This window comes from Pseudophryne corroboree, chromosome 3 (assembly GCF_028390025.1).
Source record: "Pseudophryne corroboree isolate aPseCor3 chromosome 3, aPseCor3.hap2, whole genome shotgun sequence".
NCBI classification, from domain to species: domain Eukaryota; kingdom Metazoa; phylum Chordata; class Amphibia; order Anura; family Myobatrachidae; genus Pseudophryne; species Pseudophryne corroboree.
The window spans coordinates 302,356,201-302,376,931 of record NC_086446.1 but is presented as its reverse complement, the minus strand read 5'-3'; the positions used below and the strand labels follow the sequence as shown (position 1 = coordinate 302,376,931).

General features: G+C 46.5%; 1 protein-coding gene across 11 annotated transcripts in view; it reads left to right on the top strand.

The window, feature by feature from the left end:
- PHACTR3 (phosphatase and actin regulator 3) overlaps window positions 1-20,731 on the top strand; it is a 419,279-nt gene that overhangs the window by 183,217 nt on the left and 215,331 nt on the right. For all 11 annotated transcript variants that reach the window (XM_063959370.1, XM_063959361.1, XM_063959364.1 and 8 more), the window contains one exon: window positions 12,578-12,763. In XM_063959370.1, coding sequence (XP_063815440.1) covers window positions 12,578-12,763 — 186 coding nt within the window. The remainder of the gene's footprint in view (window positions 1-12,577; window positions 12,764-20,731) is intronic.

Here is a 20,731-nt window from a genome sequence, read left to right as displayed (position 1 = left end):
TAACAAGGATTCACGGGTGGTCAATCTGTTGAAATCAGAGCACTACATTTTGGCCACCGTGCTCGATCCTAGATTTAAAGCCTACCTTGGATCTCTCTTTCCGGCAGACACAAGTCTGCTGGGGTTGAAAGACCTGCTGGTGACAAAATTGTCAAGTCAAGCGGAACGCGACCTGTCAACATCTCCTCCTTCACATTCTCCCGCAACTGGGGGTGCGAGGAAAAGGCTCAGAATTCCGAGCCCACCCGCTGGCGGTGATGCAGGGCAGTCTGGAGCGACTGCTGATGCTGACATCTGGTCCGGACTGAAGGACCTGACAACGATTACGGACATGTCATCTACTGTCACTGCATATGATTCTCTCAACATTGATAGAATGGTGGAGGATTATATGAGTGACCGCATCCAAGTAGGCACGTCACACAGTCCGTACTTATACTGGCAGGAAAAAGAGGCAATTTGGAGGCCCTTGCACAAACTGGCTTTATTCTACCTAAGTTGCCCTCCCACAAGTGTGTACTCCGAAAGAGTGTTTAGTGCCGCCGCTCACCTTGTCAGCAATCGGCGTACGAGGTTACATCCAGAAAATGTGGAGAAGATGATGTTCATTAAAATGAATTATAATCAATTCCTCCGCGGAGACATTGACCAGCAGCAATTGCCTCCACAAAGTACACAGGGAGCTGAGATGGTGGATTCCAGTGGGGACGAATTGATAATCTGTGTGGAGGGGGATGTACACGGTGATATATCGGAGGGTGAAGATGAGGTGGACATCTTGCCTCTGTAGAGCCAGTTTGTGCAAGGAGAGATTAATTGCTTCTTTTTTGGGGGGGGTCCAAACCAACCCGTCATATCAGTCACAGTCGTGTGGCAGACCCTGTCACTGAAATGATGGGTTGGTTAAAGTGTGCATGTCCTGTTTTGTTTATACAACATAAGGGTGGGTGGGAGGGCCCAAGGACAATTCCATCTTGCACCTCTTTTTTCTTTTCTTTTTCTTTGCATCATGTGCTGATTGGGGAGGGTTTTTTGGAAGGGACATCCTGCGTGACACTGCAGTGCCACTCCTAGATGGGCCCGGTGTTTGTGTCGGCCACTAGGGTCGCTAATCTTACTCACACAGTCAGCTACCTCATTGCGCCTCTTTTTTTCTTTGCGTCATGTGCTGTTTGGGGAGGGTTTTTTGGAAGGGACATCCTGCGTGACACTGCAGTGCCACTCCTAGATGGGCCCGGTGTTTGTGTCGGCCACTAGGGTCGCTAATCTTACTCACACAGCTACCTCATTGCGCCTCTTTTTTTCTTTGCGTCATGTGCTGTTTGGGGAGGGTTTTTTGGAAGGGACATCCTGCGTGACACTGCAGTGCCACTCCTAGATGGGCCCGGTGTTTGTGTCGGCCACTAGGGTCGCTAATCTTACTCACACAGCTACCTCATTGCGCCTCTTTTTTTCTTTGCGTCATGTGCTGTTTGGGGAGGGTTTTTTGGAAGGGCCATCCTGCGTGACACTGCAGTGCCACTCCTAGATGGGCCCGGTGTTTGTGTCGGCCACTAGGGTCGCTAATCTTACTCACACAGCTACCTCATTGCGCCTCTTTTTTTCTTTGCGTCATGTGCTGTTTGGGGAGGGTTTTTTGGAAGGGACATCCTGCGTGACACTGCAGTGCCACTCCTAGATGGGCCCGGTGTTTGTGTCGGCCACTAGGGTCGCTTATCTTACTCACACAGCGACCTCGGTGCAAATTTTAGGACTAAAAATAATATTGTGAGGTGTGAGGTATTCAGAATAGACTGAAAATGAGTGTAAATTATGGTTTTTGAGGTTAATAATACTTTGGGATCAAAATGACCCCCAAATTCTATGATTTAAGCTGTTTTTTAGTGTTTTTTGAAAAAAACACCCGAATCCAAAACACACCCGAATCCGACAAAAAAAATTCGGTGAGGTTTTGCCAAAACGCGTTCGAACCCAAAACACGGCCGCGGAACCGAACCCAAAACCAAAACACAAAACCCGAAAAATTTCAGGCGCTCATCTCTAGATTATAGCTGTTTTTATGATTTTTTCCCAAAAAAGATTAGAACCAAAACACACAAGGGTAGTTTTGGTAAACCCAATCCAAAACCAAGACATGGAAGAAAAAATACAAAACCAAAACACGAAAAATGGCCAGGCGCACATTTCTACTTTTTAATAGCAAAACCTGGAGTACTATTTCATGTTATGTGACTTAAAAGGAGAATAGTGAACTACTGTACGGCCGCAGTCGAGGTCGACTCTGGGTGTCACTCAACACCCCAAAATCAAGATAAATAGCAAAAAATGAGTGTTTCCTCAACTGCGCACTGCCTCCTAAACATAATAAGTCAATATGCATAGTAATGTAAATAAAACTAAAATATAAAAAGTCAATATACTGATGACGCCAATGTATGGGAAGTCTTTTTTCAAGTCTCTCCTAATCTTTGTAAAATGGAATTCCCTCTGGGTGGATCCAATGTCTCTCAAAAGACAAAAAGGTGGAAGAACAATATTGTGTGATATGTGTCTGGACCAGTGCTATTCCAATGTGTTTCTTTGGAGTGTGCAAAGATGATTTGTGCCGTACTCACGTCTCAACGTGCAGTTATCCTCGTATAAAGATTTCTTTTGCGTTCAAGATCCTCCTGCCAGGGTAGTTGGTCTCTCACAGTCATTTCCGTTTCTCAGGGTGACGTGTCCAGGAAGGAAGAATTGGGGAAAAAATAACCAAATATCAATGGAACCACAGAGTGATTTGTTTCATATATTCTCTCACAAGAATAGGTATAACTAGGCGCACTATACTCTCATCCGTAAGTACTGATATAATCACATAAAGGTATCTTTAAGGGATTTATTAAAAAATGCGGCCAACCACAATTTAAAGGACAACACTGTAAGAAGACAGGCGTACCCCTCTCACAGTTTTCTTAATGGAGACGTGTCCGTAGTGGTTTCTTTCAACCTTGTCTCAAGTTCGCAAGATCCTTGATCACAGATAACAAGTTCTACCAATCTCAATGCAAATAAAATTATGTATCAGGCGTACAAATAATGGTAAAAGGTAAATTTATTTATAAAAACATCAGAAAAAATGAAAATAGATGGGCTCCGCCCCTGACATCAATCCAGGAGATGTTAGTCACAGTTTCTGAGATGGGAAAAATCTGGATTATCTCACCTCAAGAAATGGTGCCCTGGAGAGTCCTCAGGTGTCCAATAGCTTCCACTCCAACGCGTTTCGACCGTAGTCTTTATCAATGTGTGTGCTGAGGGCAAAGGCTGAGGTATTTCTGCTTCCAAACAGGAAGTCCCTTAATGGTGGGTGGGATCAGTGTCTCAGAACCACATAAATAAAACAACATTAAAAACCAAATATACAGACTTTGTTGACATAACAACAGGATCTTTATCCCAAGGACACAATATATATCGTAATTCATATCAATTAAATGGTGTGTAGCCACTTTTAAATCGCTGTGCGTTCCACCTACCGGTGGTGGAACGCACAGCTTCCAGCGAAAGTGAAGAGATTTCCACATTCAGCGCGATTAGCGCTGATCCACGCTTTCTCATGCGTTCCACCTATCCGCGATGGAGCGCATGCTTCAGGCGGAAGTGACGTACCGCTGTTCAGTGTTCAGTAATGCGTTCCACTCGTCCGCAATTCTTCTTAACAATATTTTCAAACTCCTTGTGGAACATAGAATAAATGGAAATGCAGAAGAAAAACAGATCACATTCATCACCACAAAAAGTAGTCAGTACAAAAAGTTTGAGAAAAAAATATATAAAATATATATATATATATATATATATATATATATATATATATATATTAATGTGACGACCAAGGGGCATCCTTATTATATTAAGACATCATTTAGAAATTAAGATGTATTTGTATATATATCGGGACACTTTTTCCCTATCCTAATATATACCACTTTCTATTCATTATTCATACTATGGATATGCGTTGGGTTAAAGATGTTATCGATTATCTCAGTTTGGTGTAGGAACTTATGTAGCCCATTTTTTCGTGAACCTACATGTATGTTTTCCGTAATTATGTCTCCTTTATTATATTCATCCACCTTGTGACCAGCCTTAACACTAAGATATGGCGGCTAGCAGTCGTGCGTTCCAGACATTGCGGACGGGTGGAACGCATTACTGAACGCTGAACGGCGGGATGTCACTTCCACAGGAAGCATGCGCTCCACCGCGGATAGGTGGAACGCATGAGGGAGCGTGGATCAGTGCTGAACGGCGCTGAATGTGGAAATGTCTTCACTTCCGCCGGAAGCTGTGCATTCCACCACCAGTAGGTGAAACGCACAGCGAATTTAAAAGTGGTTACACACCATTTAATTGATATGAATGACGATATATATTGTGTCCTAGGGATAAAGATCCTGTTGTTATTTCAATAAAGTCTGTATTATTTATGTGGTTCTGAGACCCTGATCCCACCCACCATTAAGGGACTTCCTGTTTGGAAGTAGAAATACCTCAGCCTTTGCCCTCAGCACACACCTTGATAAAGACTACGGTCGAAACGCATTGGTATTGGGGCTATTGGACACCTGAGGACTCTCCAGGGCACCATTTCTTGAGGTGAGATAATCCGGATTTTTCCCATCTCGGAAATTGTTACGAACATCTCCTGGATTGATGTCAGGAGCGGAGCCCATCTATTTTAATTTTTTCTGATGTTTTTATGAATAAATTTACCTTTTACCATTATTTGTACTCCTGATACATAATTTTATTTGCATTGAGAATGAGATTGAGAGAACCTGTTATCTGTGATCAAGGATCTTGCGAACTTGAGACAAGGTTGAAAGAAACCACTACGGACACGTCTCCATTAAGAAAACTGTGAGTGGGGTACGCCTGTCGTCTTACAGTGTTGTCCTTTAAATTGTGGTTGGCCGCATTTTTTGATAAATCCCTTAAAGATACCTTTATGTGATTATATCCGTACTTACGGATGAGAGTATAGTACGCCTAGTTATACCTATTCTTGTGAGAAAATATATGAAACAAATCACTCTGTGGTTCCATTGATATTTGGTTATTTCTTTCCCAATTCTTCCTTCCTGGATACGTCACCCTGAGAAATGGAAAGGACTGTGAGAGACCATCTACCCTGGCAGGAGGATCTTGAACGTAAAAGAAACCTTTATATAAGGATAAACACACGCTGAGATGTGAGTACAGTATGAACCATCTTTGCACACTCTAAAGAAACACATTGGAATAGCACTGGACCAGAGACATATCACACAATATTTCTTCCACCTTTTTGTCTTTTGAGGGACATTGGATCCACCCAGAGGGAATTCCATTGGACAAATATTAGGAGAGACTGGACAAAAAGACTTCCCATACATTCGCGTCATCAGTATATTGAATTTTTATTTCTATTTTTATTTCCATTACGATGCATATTGACTTATTATGTTTAGGAGGCAGTGCGCAGTTGAGGAAACACTCATTTTTTGCTATTTACCATTTCATGTTATTCACTGGACCTGAAAAGCTAAATTTTAATAAAAACTAGACATGTGCGCCAGCACAAATCTCGGGTTTTGGGAACTTGTTTTGGATCTGTTTCTCCTTCGTGGTTTGAATCTGTATTGGTTTTGCCAAAACCGCCCTTGCGTGTTTTAGATCTGTATTTGTTTTGGATCTGTATTTTTTTTTTAAATCATAAAATCAGCTAAAATCACATAATTTGGGCCTGTTTTTGTTCCTACAGTATTATTGATCTCAATAACATTCATTTCCAGTCATTTCCAATAAATTTTGAACACCTCACAGTTCACAATATTGTTTTTCTCCACTTTAGGCCAAAGGTTGCAGCGAGCCGGCAGGTCACTAAATGACACAGCAGAGGCACAAACATGCAGCAGTTTACAGCAAATCTTTGAAACATTGCCACCCGGCAGTGCAGAAATGAAAAGTGGCGCAAGATGGAATTTTCCTTGGGCCCTCCCTCCCACCCTTATGTTGGTTATTAAAAAGGATATACACAGTTTAACAAAGCAAGCACTTCAGTGACAGGGACACAGGGGTGTATCTAGGGGTCTGAGCGCCCCTGGCAAAGTAAAGTACTGGTGCCCCACACCCACCGATATTTGAAATATCGAAAGCGCATCTGCCAAAAAAGCGGCATGGCCACTCAATAGCACCCAAATACAAATTACACCACACAGTAGCATCCCTTACTAACATTACACAGCACAGCAATGTCCGTTGTTCACGTTATGCTACACAGTAATACCCCTTATACACATTATGCCACACAGTAGTGCCTATATATATATAGAGAGAGAGAGAGAGAGAGGAGGAGGAATAGGGGAAGATGAGAGAGAAGGAGGTATAGGATGAAACGGGAGATAGAGAGAAAGAAGAAATGGGGAAGACAAGAGAGAGGGAGAGAAAGGAGGAATAGAGAGACACTGTAGAGAGAGAGGGGAGGAATATGGTGTGTGTGAGAGGAGGAATAGGGGTAGATGGGAGAGAGGCGAAGAATAGTGGGAGAAGAGATGGGAGAGAGAGAGGAGGAATAGGTGGTGTGAGAGGACAGGTGTATTGTACACAGTAACAGCCCCCACAGGACATTTTTATAGACATTAGAAGCCCCACACAGGGAGCCTCAGAGATTCCTACAGTGCACAGCATGGAAAACAGCACTGTATACATGATACACGCACATACTGTACATACATGATATAGATATCTCACACATAAACATACAACACACACACACACGATACATATATATCACACACATCACACACACATGATGCACACATATGAGACAGACCTAGGCTGGTGATGAGGTCCTAGGCCCCACTGGTGTCCTTTTCGGATGTAGGAGGAAGGCAGTGACCACCATGAGCTTGGCCAGCCCAAACCAGGCCTTCAGAAAGCGTGGTTCATTCCCCAGCAGTAGGGCCGCAGTTTTCCAGGGCAGAGTCCGGTCTGGGAAAGCGCCGCCGCAGACGTCATGGGAGTCCAGCTGCCGGTAAGCCATGCTTTGCTCCATGAGGAAGACAGCTGCGGAGCAGCATCTGGAAGAGCCCCGGAAAGGGAGAGCGCCTCCTGCCCCATCCTGCGCTGCACTCTCTAGTCTGCTTCAGTCCGCAGGTCCGCGCATGGGGAGGGAGTTCACTGGGACACACATACGTGCCCTGCCGCTGGCAGAATAACAGTTAAAGCCGCGGCTGTAAACTCCAGTGGGAGGGTGGGACTATCGGTCGTGGGTGTATGCGATCCGGTGGGAGGAGGGGCTAGCACTTGCGGCAGCTGGTCTGGCAGGGCATGTTGGGAGGGTTACAGGCAGCCCCAGATGGGACAAGAAGATCCGGCTGAGCTGAGACAATCAGCCGCTGGTGTAAACTCCGGCGAGGGGCTAATACTTGCAGCAGCCAGCCCGGCAGGAAGTAGGGTGGTTTTGGGCAACCCCAGATGTGACAATGAGACCCAGCCAAGAGAAGACCATCCCAGTGTCCGGACGGACCAACCGCACCTGGGCCTGGCACCCAAGACCCCTCTTCCTGCTGCACTGATAGCCGCTGTCACCACAGCACTGGTGGCCGCCGGAGCCCTCCTTCTCCCGCAAGGCACAGAAGTTGTGCACATCCGCCCCTGTCTCCTGATCACTGGCCGCCGCTGGCTCTCCCCCTTCCCGCGCCAGGACACAGAAGTTCTTTTGCTGTTGCACCACACTGACACCGACACCCAGGACATATGATGCACCGCTATCCCCGCCCTATTATGCAAATTTGCTCTCAATTAAGCATCCCTGATGGTGGGTGGCCCAGGCCCCCTGACTCCTGTGGGGCCCTAAGCGGATGCTTTGACTGCCTAGCGTTAAATCCGCCACTGCATCTACCTACTGGCCGTGGGTGGCACCGCTGGGTGGCGCCCCTCCTTGACTGGCGCCCCTGGCGAGTGCCATCCTGGCCAATAGGTAGATACACCCCTGCAGGGACATACACTTTTGTGGGTGAAGTGATTGCTGTGTTTGGGTCCCACAAAACAATTTTTTAGATGGACTAGACCCATCAATGGTGAGGAGGATGTTGATGATGAGAGTGTATCTTGTACAATAAAGTGCATATTTTCGCCGCAATGACGTACTGTAACATGGAGGAAGTGCCTAGATGGCTAACCTCTACTAACTTTGGCCTCACAAATGGAGCAGTTGCCTTTACAATTGTCGTCAGGATTTGGGGAAAAATAATCCCATACCCAAGAGGTGGCTTTTTTGGTCTTATGCCCAGGCATCACAATGGCTTTCTTTTTTTATCATGGGCAACACCTGCATCCATTGGTGGCTGACTTATACTAACAACATCTACATCAACATCATCACTAGTTCACACACATACCCCTCATCCTGTCCCACTTCCACACACAAATCCTCAATTTTTAATATGTACTCCTCATTATCATTATCTTTACTTATACTGCTCCCCACATGTCCAGATGTGCAGAAATGGTGGAAGGAGGTGAAAGAGGCTTCTCTATGAGGACAGTGTGAGAAATACCAGACTTACACATAGATGACCTGGACACTCCTAAACGTTCCTCGAGAATGTCTGATGTTTCTTAATGCACAGTTTGTCTTACTGCCTCTGCAGCTAACTTTCCTATTGATGTTTTTTTCTTTACAACTGTAAAATCATATTGCTTCTTTACTTTTACATGCCCAGACTTAAGCCCTCTATGCCCCTGGGCATCGGCCTTAGTAGATGACGTTGACGGACTTGTATTGTCATGATTGGTGGCAGCACCTGCACCTGCACCACTAGTATGGGCTTCCTGCTTTCCTTTCAATTGTTCATCCTCCATATCTATCCACAAACACGAATGAAGTGGGGTACAGCACACACTGCAATTTGTACAAAAAATTTAATAGTCAGAAATACTGTAGTAATGACTGAGGTTTAATTTCACCAACAGTGTCTCACAATATGTGTATGAGACGAGTACAAAAATATATTACTGTCATACCACCTTCACCCACAGTGACACACAATACGAGTATGAGTCACAAATAGTAATCAAACGCTGCGGTTTAATTTCACCTACAGTGTCGCACAATACGTGTATGAGTCAGAAATAGTGATCAAACATTGTGGTTTAATTTCACCAGCAGTGTTGCACGATTTCTGTATGAGTACAAAATAATAATAAACTGCGGTCTGGTTGGCAGTGTCACAGTACTTATGAAAATAAAATAACAATTGTATTGTACAGCACAGACAAAAAAAATTTTTTTTATAATTATAGTTTAGATTTTTTTAACTTTTATTATTTTAATTTTACACTGGGGTGGAGCCCCTGGATGGACGGTCAGTGGATAGATCACCCCTAGTTGTCAGATACACCACCAGATAACAGACAGCGCACCCCTGGACTGATACTGATACATAGGACACACCAGCCCCTGGATGTACACACAGTATACACACAGAGCCCTTGGATGCATATGGATTATAGACAGATCACCCCATGTCAGATACACCATTTAACAACAGACAGAGCACCTCTGGACTGATACAACAGCCCTACAGCAGTCAGCAGCCCCACACCCACGCCCCATGACCAAGCACTGAGATGGATACATCCGTTCAGTGCACTCTCCACAGCCAGAGTGAAAATGGCGCAGATCACTGGTACCTTTACAGAATACAAAACCCAGCGATAATCCGACAATGGGATGATGACGTTTTCCCTCGTTTTGGAATCTGAGTCTGGCGGATCCAACTCTGATCCGGACTCGGAATGCAAAGATCGGGTGGGTCCGGTTCCCGGAGAACCAGACCCGCTCATCTCTAATAAAAACTGAAAAATTTGAGTTTTTCTCAGTGCCTGAGGCTGACTTGGCTGCAGGAGTGCCAGTGAAGTTGCAGCCTAGTAATAAAATGGAGGCTTAGCTAATTCCATGCTGGCCATGGCTGCAAAATATAAAGTAATTTTAAAGCTGCTGGCTGCAGCCGTGTTTGTTAGTTGCTTGATTGCCCCAAAGCAGTGTTGAGGAGAAAGATTTGCAGTTCTCAAAGTGACTGACAGATGAGTGTCCCGATGTGACCATACATCTTACTACTAAAACTTTGACCTAATGCACATTATGCTAAAGCGCCATCTTTGGAGTCTTACACTAAAAATGTTCTTGCCTGTGGAGATAAAGATTGTATATATGTGTGCGTGTATGCAGGGCCATAACTAGGTGTATGCGGAGGAGGCACCGCACATAGCACTGCAGGGTAGGGAGCGCTGTTGCTGGCACTTGTCAATTATCTATTTTAATTTCTTTTTACGATGACCCCACGGGCGCATGCGCAGCGCCCGTCCTAGGCATGCGGGTGCAAAAAAAATGAACACCTCTGCCTGTCAATCAGGCAGAGGCAGTTGCGGGGTGGGGGGGGCGGCAATGCTCCGTTTCCAGGGAGGAGACGGAGCGTTGCGGGGGCGGGGCAACACGAACGGTGTGCGGTGCGAATGGGGGCGTGTTGGGGGCATGATCATGGCGGCTGCGTGGCATCATACACAACCGCTGCAATGGGTAAGATGGTTTCGGGACTCCTGCGGGCGCAGCTAAGCTGCGCTGGCAGGAGCCATCCTTAGTTTCTGCTGACAAGCAGAAATTGCGAAGCGATCGCAATTTCTGCTTGTTGAAGGGGGCCGGCGCCGGTCAGTATGCTGGACGTCCTTGCCCAGCGATGGGCGCCCCCCAGAATGCAAACAAAAGGATAGCAAATTCTGCTGATTAGCAGAATTTTCTATTCTTACTGATTTAGCCCCAGTGTTCATAGTTTTTATGCAGGATCAAACAGCTCAATGAGTAGGGTGTTTGATAACCTGCAACAGGTTATAGGTTTGAATACCGGAAAAATGGGGGGGGGGGATTCTCTCTCTGGCACAGGATACCAAAAAGTCTACTTACAGCTCTGCATGTATGTATGTGGGAGCTGGGTGGGTTGTACATGTGCATTAGCCTAGAGCAGTGATTTTCATCCTTTTGCAACTTGAGGCAAACTGATCACATTTTTTCAGATTGGCAAGGCACACCATCAGTTTTTTTTTTAACCAAATATATATAACAACAAATATGAACATATATTATATATGTGCTGATATATGTAATTGTTTCCACATTGGCCCCCACAGAAAATAAAGAAAGACACTGGCAGCCATAGAAAATAAAACTCATTGGCCCCCACAGAAATAAAATAAAAAACATTGGCCAGCACAGAAAAAAAATAAAACATTCATTATTGCTCCATCCTCTCACGAAAGACTTACCTGACCTGTCTGTAGCAGAGAAGAGAGAGGAGCACTCAGTCCAACCCTGTCCCTCAGTCACAGGCGTCATAGCAGTAGCTGCAACCTCAGTGATTAAAAGTCACTGCTGAGTGACAGACCTATAGGTCATAGCCCAGACTGGCGGCACACTTCTGCAGCGGCACACCTGGGAACCTAGGGTGTCCAGAACCCATAACTAGTAATGGTATGTCCTAAGATTGGGCTGGTCCCTCTTCTCCCCTCAGCATTTATGCATATTGCATGTGGTGAGGCAAAGGTTTCAGCACTGCTTCATGTGACCTTAGTTCATGTATTCCGGAGTCCCTTCCATTTTTATGAAAAAGATATGCACTACGTTTACACAGCACTAGCAGTGCAAATGAAAATTGACATACTTAACACAGCATTTGTAAATAGAGAAATCTACATGACAAAACATATCTCAGAATCAACATCCCAATATTATCTAGAAACTGATTCAGTTCCAGCAGTAGAGTAACTGAGCTGCCAAATTCTTCCAAATCCTAAATATACAAAACAATATTTCTATAAAAGGAGGGCTTGATTCTCATGTTGTACGAACGCTTCTCCAGTTGCCTGCTTTGTATGAATTGCAAACCATATGGGAATGCAGCTATATATCTGTATTCTGAGTTATACGCATCTTTGTGAATGCACCATCCCTACTAAGGCTCTGAATATTGTAACATTTATAACATGATATATTTGTTTTATGCCAATTTTGTTTGTATTGCTATCTTTTTATTTGTCTTTTTAATTAGTATGCTTATCATCACATTATTGTAATGGTTATAATGAGCTTAATTAATGTATTATATTAGTTTTTAGAACTACTTGTTCGTTTGGCAGGTGCCAAGGATAAGTATGTATTACTGCAAGGAGAATTTTGTCGAGAATTTTAGGATGTGCCTATGATAATAACAAAGAGCAGAGAGGAAATAGTGATGACAAAGGGAGTATCACTCATGGAATATTTATTAAGTTATCCCCATTTCATTTATTCTCTAATTTTATAATTTGATTGATCCAAATCCCTCCCTCTCATTTTCTACCTTACCTTTCATCACCACAGTGTAGTGTTGAGGATACTAGAAGGATATCACTAAGTAGTGATACGATAAGGGGATGTCTTACATTTAAGACACAGTGTTAAAGAACAGTAACCCTATCTGGTTCTCATGCTCCCATGTTTCTATGATCTCAGGTAAAGCTCAGATGATGTTGGAAGATGAGCTGAAGGACTCTGTGGAGAAGACATTACAAGCCTTACTGCTCACCAAATCTCTGGAATCCCCGACAATGGAGAGAAACACAACTGTCATCAGCAGCCCTCCACTACTTCCAATGCTCCAGCCAAAGGGGTCTTCTTGGGGGAACCAGTGTGTGACAGGTATTGAAAACTCTTATGTGTCACCTCGTAAACCACCTGTTCTATATGTTACATTGATCAGGGGTGCCAACACTTTATGCTAATTTTCATGTACTCAATGTCTTATTTAAATAGAAATTTCTGTAAAAATAAGTTGGCCTTTATGAAGCTTTGAGCCTATATTTTAAATATTGACTTACTAAGATACTCTATAAGCTTTCCATAGTTAATTAAATAATGCATGCTATTGGAATTTAATGAAAAATGCATTAAAATGTAGTTTTCATTTCACAGTAATAAATAGACGGGACTGGCATCTCTGCATTGTGAGTTACATTGTGCCTAGTGCCATAGAGATGATACACAGTAATAGAGTCAGGTTGCATTATTGTGAGTTTTAATTGAACATACTGTACAACATGGCAGCCGCCATCATGCATAGCTGATAGATACACTTAATAGGGCACCTGAGACAAATATTCTATAGCTAAATATTGGAAGAATCCTTGTTCAGATCTCTCCAGCATGTTAAGAATACAACTTGTATTTTGTGCCTCTATAAAAGAAAATACTTTTACCACTGCAAGGGAAAGCATGGAAAATATGACATTATAACATTTGGTCATTACATTAAAACCACTGATTGGGGATGTGAATTGCACTGATTATCTTGTTACAATGGCACCTGTCAAGGGATGGGATATATTAGGCAGCAAGTGAACACTCAGTTCATAAAATTGATGTGTTGGAAGCAGGAAAACGGGACAAGTGTAAGAATCTGAGCGACTGTGACAAGGGCCAAATTTTTATAGTCGACTGGGTTAGAGCATCTCCAAAATGGCAGGTCTTATGGGGGTGTTCCCAGTATGCAGTTCATACCAATAGTGGTCCAAGGAAGGAAAACCGGTGATCTGGTGACGGTCATGGGCACCCAAGGCTCATTGATGCATGTGCGGAGAAAGTTAGAACTACTGTAGCACAAATTTCTGAAAAAGTTAATGCTAGCTATGATAGAAATGTGTTAGAACACACAGTGCATCGCAGCTTGCTGTGTGTGGGGCTGCGTAGCTGCAGACTAGTTAGAGTGCCAGTGGTTACTTCAGATTTTGGGCTGCAGCGCAGTCCAAAATTCAAATAGAAGAGCCACACCAACTGCCACCCCAAACACTGCCAAACATCACCGGCTGGAACTCACTGGCAGTTGGTGTGGCTCCCCTATTTGGATTTAGGACTATGATGTAGCCCCACTTCTGGAACCGCCACTGCAGGGTGCCCATGCTCAGCTGATCCATGTCGACTGACAATGGGTACATGAGCATCAGAACCGGACCATGGAACAGTGGAAGAAATGCCTGGTCTGATAAATCATATTTTCTTTTACATCATGTGGATGGCTGGGTACATGTGCATCATTTACCTGTAGAAGAGATGTCAACAGGATGCACTGTGGGAAGAAGGTAAGACGGTAGAGGCAGTGTGATGCTCTGGGAAATGTTCTTCTGGGAAACCTTGGGTCCTGGCATTCATGTTACTTTGACACATACCACCTAGCTAAACATTGTTGCAGATCCAGTACAATGGTATTCCCTGATGGTACTGGCATCTTTCAACAGGATAATGCGCCCTGCTACTCTGCAAAAACTTTTTAGGACTGGTTTTAGGAACATGACAAATAGTTCAAGGCATTGACTTGGCCTCCAAATCCCCCAGATCTGAATCCGATCAACCATCTGTGGAATGTGCTGGAAAAACAAGTCTGCGCTATGGAGGGTCCAACTCACAATTTACAGGACTTAAAGAATCTGCTCAGGGGCGTAGCCAGAACTTTATGGTCCCCATAGCAATATTTGAAAGGGGCACCCTGTCCAAATGCTTGAGAGACACCTCTCTCTCCGAAGCTCGTTTAAATTGTATGGCCCATAATAGTGCCTTAGTTCATTACCTGAACTGTAGTACTTCCTTAGTTAATGTTATGCACCATAGTAGTGCCCTAGTTCGCATTATAAGGCAGATGTATTATGCCTTGGAGAGAGATAAAGTGGACGGATGAGAAGAACCAGCCAACCTACCTGGCTGGTATGTTATATCTCTCCACTTTATCGCTCTCAAAAGCTTAGTGCATCTGCCCTTGTGTCACATTGTAGGGCTGCCAGTACACATTATGTAACACAGTACCCCAGATACACATTATGATTTAGTGCCCCATTTGATATTATGCTACACTATAGTGCCTCCACTGCATATTGTGCCACATTTCAGTGCTCCAGTTCATATTATGCACCATTATAATGCCCTCTTTTTCATTTTAGACCACAATACAATGACTAGGTCCAGGGGCATAACGAAGTGTATATTGTAGGCCCCAGTGCTTAAAGTGGTCCTAGAGAGGTGGTGGAACTCACCCCCTCCCCACGGTGCCCATGCAACAAAGGTATTGCGCGCGCCTACGGCGCGCGCTACAAAAAGGGGCGTGGTCTCAAAAAAGGGGCGTGTTACACAATAGTAATAATGCCCACAGTAGTAGCACCCCATAATACACATAATGCCCACAGCATATAATCCGACTCACAGCTCCCCCCTCCCGGCACATGTAAACTCTGACAGTTTCCCCCTCCCAAACAAATAATCCCTAACACAGTTTATCCTCCCCAGCACATAATCTCTGACACAGATCCCCCTTCCCCAGCACATATAATCCCACATACAGCTCCCCCCTGCACATTTATTCCCCGACACAGGTCCCCCTTCCCCAGGACACATATAATCCCACATACAGCTCCCCCCCAGCACATTTAATCCCTCGCACAGCTCCCCCTCCCCAGCACATGTAATCCCACATACAGATCCCCCCCCGCACATTTAATACCTGACACAGCTCCCCCTTCCCAGCACATGTAATCCCACATACAGATCCCCCCCCCCCCCCGCACATTTAATACCTGACACAGCTCCCCCTTCCCAGCACATGTAATCCCACATACAGATCCCCCCCCCGCACATTTAATACCTGACACAGCTCCCCCTTCCCAGCACATGTAATCCCACATACAGATCCCCCCCCCCGCACATTTAATACCTGACACAGCTCTCCCTCCCCAGTACATGTAATCCCACATACAGATCCCCCCCCCCGCACATTTAATACCTGACACAGCTCCCCCTCCCCAGTACATGTAATCCCACATACAGATCCCCCCCCCCTGCACATTTAATACCTGACACAGCTCCCCCTTCCCAGCACATGTAATCCCACATACAGATCCCCCCCCCGCACATTTAATACCTGACACAGCTCCCCCTCCCCAGTACATGTAATCCCACATACAGATCCCCCCCCCCCGCACATTTAATACCTGACACAGCTCCCCCTCCCCAGTACATGTAATCCCACATACAGATCCCCCCCCCCGCACATTTAATACCTGACACAGCTCCCCCTCCCCAGTACATGTAATCCCACATACAGATCCCCCCCCGCACATTTAATACCTGACACAGCTCCCCCTCCCCAGTACATGTAATCCCACATACAGATCCCCCCCCCCGCACATTTAATACCTGACACAGCTCCCCCTCCCCAGTACATGTAATCCCACATACAGATCACCCCACCCCCCACCCCCACATTTAATTCCTGACACAGCGCACAACATCCCTCCCTCTTCCGACACCCCCCTCTTTCCTACCTCTCTCTCTCCTTGTGCCAGTACTCCCGTCTCTTGCCCCTGCCATTGAGAGCCACCAAGAGCATCAGCATGGGTCTCCTGTCCTCTGTGCCTTTACACGGCAGGAGAGACAGACATGTGGAGATGCATCGCCTGAATCCCGCCGCCGCGGCCAGCGACCCTATAGGAGGGAGGGGAACTCGTGGAGGTGGGCTATAAGGTAGTCCTAGTCCTGGCCGCCCCTCCCCATCTATTAATGTGGGTGGCGCAGCGCACAATGAGAGGCGGGGATGGTCTACTCTAGTCAGTCAGGCCGGGTAAAGTGGGCTGGAGGTGGCGGAACTAGTTCCGCCTCCCAATACAACTGACGGAGCGCAGTTCCTGCCCGTTCCGGCCCACTTTAACCCCTGGTAGGCCCCAAGGTAAAAGAGCCCCTACGTGTCTACAAGTGGTGAAAACTTTTATATAACACATGTAACTGTGACAGGGAAGATGGGCTCCTCTCAGCTCTGGGACACATAGCACATGCACTTCCTACACCTATGGTAGCTGTGCCCTTGGATCTGCTGCTATTGTTTTGGTGCCAGATACCACAGGACCCTTTCAGAGGTCTTGTTGAGTCCATGTGTTGACAGGTCAGATCACGAGGAGGGCCTACTCAATATTAGTCATTTGGTCATGGCTCATCGTTGTAGCTCTGAAATGGGTGATCTTAATAGACTGTGTTCACCTTTCACATATTAGTGAAAGGTAGATAGTTTGATATAAGCGTAAGTGCGACAGTTGCACCCAGGTTATAAGTAAGGGCAGTGGTGCAAGTGGGCGGGTACGGGTGGGTACGGCGTACCCGTAAGAATTTAGCCGTGGGTACGCCGTACCCACACCGGCGGGCCGCCGCTCCTCTTCCTTCCCTCCCTCCCCCACGCCGCACCGCCGCACACGCCGCACCGCCGCTGATGTGAGGGCAGGAGAGGCAGGAGAGTGCAGCCTGCGCCTCTCGTTCCCCTCAGTCTCCAGTGGGTGTTTCAGTTTACTTCAGCGCCGATCCGTGAGCCAATCAGAGCTCGCACCCGCGAGCTCTGATTGGCTCACGGATCGGCGCTGAATTAAACTGAGACACCCGCCGGAGACTGAGGGGAACGAGAGGCGCAGGCTGCACTCTCCTTCCCTCACATGACAGACAGGAGGACAGCGACGGCAGCGGTGAGTAGGGGAGGGGGGCATGTTATACCTGGCACTGGGGGGGCATGTATACCTGGCACTGGGGGCATATCTGGCACAGGGGGGCATATATACCTGGCACTGGGGGGGCATGTTATACCTGGCACTGGGGGATATCTGGCACTGGGGGCATATCTGGCACAGGGGGGTATATATACCTGGCACTGGGGGATATCTGGCACAGGGGGGCATGTATACCTGGCACTGGGGGCATATCTGGCACAGGGGGGCATATATACCTGGCACTGGGGGCATATCTGGCACAGGGGGGCATATATACCTGGCACTGGGGGATATCTGGCACAGGGGGGCATGTATACCTGGCACTGGGGGCATATCTGGCACAGGGGGGCATATATACCTGGCACTGGGTGATATCTGGCACAGGGGGGCATGTATACCTGGCACTGGGGGATATCTGGCACTGGGGGGGCATGTTATACCTGGCACTGGGGGATATCTGGCACTGGGGGGGCATGTTATACCTGGCACTGGGGGATATCTGGCACTGGGGGGGCATATATTCCTGGCACTGGGGGATATCTGGCACTGGGGGGGCATGTATACCTGGCACTGGGGGATATCTGGCACTGGGGGCATATCTAGCACAGGGGGGCATATATACCTGGCACTGGGGGATATCTGGCACAGGGGGGCATGTATACCTGGCACTGGAGGATATCTGGCACTGGGGGCATATCTGGCACTGTAGGGGCATTTCTGTATCTGGCACGGGGGGCAATGTATATCTGACACAGTGGGGGCATTTGTGTATCTAGCACTGTGGGGCAATGTGTATCTGACACTGTGAGGCAATGTATGGCACTCTGGGGGCATTTCTGTATCTGGCACTGTGGGGCAATGTGTATCTGGCACTGTGGGGCAATGTGTATCTGGCACTCTGGGGACATTTGTGTATCTGGCACTGTGGGGCAATGTGCATCTGGCACTGTGGGGCAATGTGTATCTGGCACTCTGGGGACATTTGTGTATCTGGCACTGTGGGGCAATGTGCATCTGGCACTGTGGAGCAATGTGTATCTGGCACTGTGAGGCAATGTGTATCTGACACTCTGGGGACATTTGTGTATCTGGCACTCTGGGGACATTTGTGTATCTGGCACTGTGGGGCAATGTGTATCTGGCACTGTGGGGTTATATGTATCTGGCACTGTGGGGCAATGTATATCTAGCACTGTGGGGCAACGTGTATCTGACACTATTGGGGTCATATGTGTATCTGCCCCTCCCCCATATGTGTAGCACGCCCCCATTTTCATTGGCCACGCCCCATGTGGCATTTGGCCACACCCAGTACCCGTAAGACATTTTTTCTACTTGCACCACTGAGTAAGGGTGAACTGATGATGACTTGTGTCAACCCCGGTGCACACAAATGGCGGTGTCGATGTGTACAACTTTCCATACAGGCGGATATGCACATTGTTTCTGTTCATATTTCTTTAGAACAACATACTGTATGTCCACTTTAATTCAAACTCTGCATTAGCCAGTGGTATCAATCCTATTTGCCGTGAAGGGAAAAAGTCGCTTTTGCATAGAAACTCTGGCAACGCCACCCGACTCACCCTGTTTGCACCCTGATCTCGCCACAGACTCACAGGGCTGCAAACAGAAATCTGCTAGTTCAGAGGTACCGTTAGCATACCTCCCAACTCTGAAGAATAGGGAAGAGAGACATTTTGGCGCACCCAAAAAGTGGGCGTGGCCTATGTGGAAGGGGGCATGGCTTCGCGGAGGGTCCTCGATCGCGAGCCACGCCCCCATTTTTCGGCACTGAAGGGGCATGGCCAGCGCTCTGTGAGCTGCTGGCATGCCCCCTCTCCCTCTAGCTCACAGGAATAGACGCTGTGCGCATGCGCACAGCGTCTATTCAACGCTGCTCTGCTCTCAACTGAGCAGAGCAGCGAGTGATCAGGAGCCTCCCAACTGCCCCCCCACCGCGGGACACTGCGGGCCGCGGGAGGGACAGCGGGACAGACCCCAAAAAACGTGACTGTCCCGAAAAAATCGGGACAGTTTGGAGGTATGCGTTAGTGCCGCATATAGCTGTACTTACTCGCGCTGCAAGGATATTTGTGACTAATAGGATTGATCGCCATGATTGTAATTTACTATTAGTGAATCCTGTGTTATAGTAGGTGCTCCTTTCTTCCTCCATCATCCTTCCCCTTCTCTTTTAACACTTTCATTTTTTTCACATATAAAAACAAAAAATTAAACAGTATTAATATTTTTCCTGTCTTATTAGCTTTTTATTTGTATATTAGTGTAAAATTATTAAGCATTTTGTAATACTGTATGTACATGTTGTTATTTCAGAAATAAAGAAAATAAAGCAGCTGAACAACTAGGGGTATATTTATAAAGTGCAGCTTTACAAAATGAAGATGTTGCCCCTAGCAACCAGTCAGATTGTACTTATTATTTATCTAGCACCTTCTGGAACATTGGTTCCCAAACGCAGTCCTCAAGGTACCCCAACAGTCCAGGTTTTAGGGATATCCCTGCTGCTGCACAGATGGTATAATCAAACTAACTGAGGTACTAATTAAGGGCCTAATTCAGACCTGATCACTAGCAAGCGATTTTTGCACTGCTGCAATCAGATAGTTGACGCCTAAAGGGGGAATGTATTTTAGCTGTGAAAGTGTGCGAACGCATGTGTAGCAGAGCTGTACAAACAGATCTGGTGCAGTCTCTGCACAGCCCAGGCATTACTCAGCCGCTGTGATCACATCAGCCTGTCTGGTACCGGAGTTGACGTCAGGAACCCTCTCTGCAAACGCATGGACACGCCTGCTTTTTTCCAGACACTCCCTGAAAATGGTCAGTTGACACCCACAAACGCCTTCTTCCTGTCAATCTCCTTGCGATCGCCCGTGGGAACGGATCTGTTGCACAAACCCATCGCTGAGCTGCAATGCGATTTGTACCCTTGCGACGCGCCTGCGCATTTGCGGTGCATACGCATGTGCAGTTTGGACCTGATCGTCCGCGGTGCAGCGATCAGGTGTGAAATACCCGCTAAGTCACCTGTGCCTAAGCACAACCTGGACTATTGGTGTGCTGTAAGGACCAC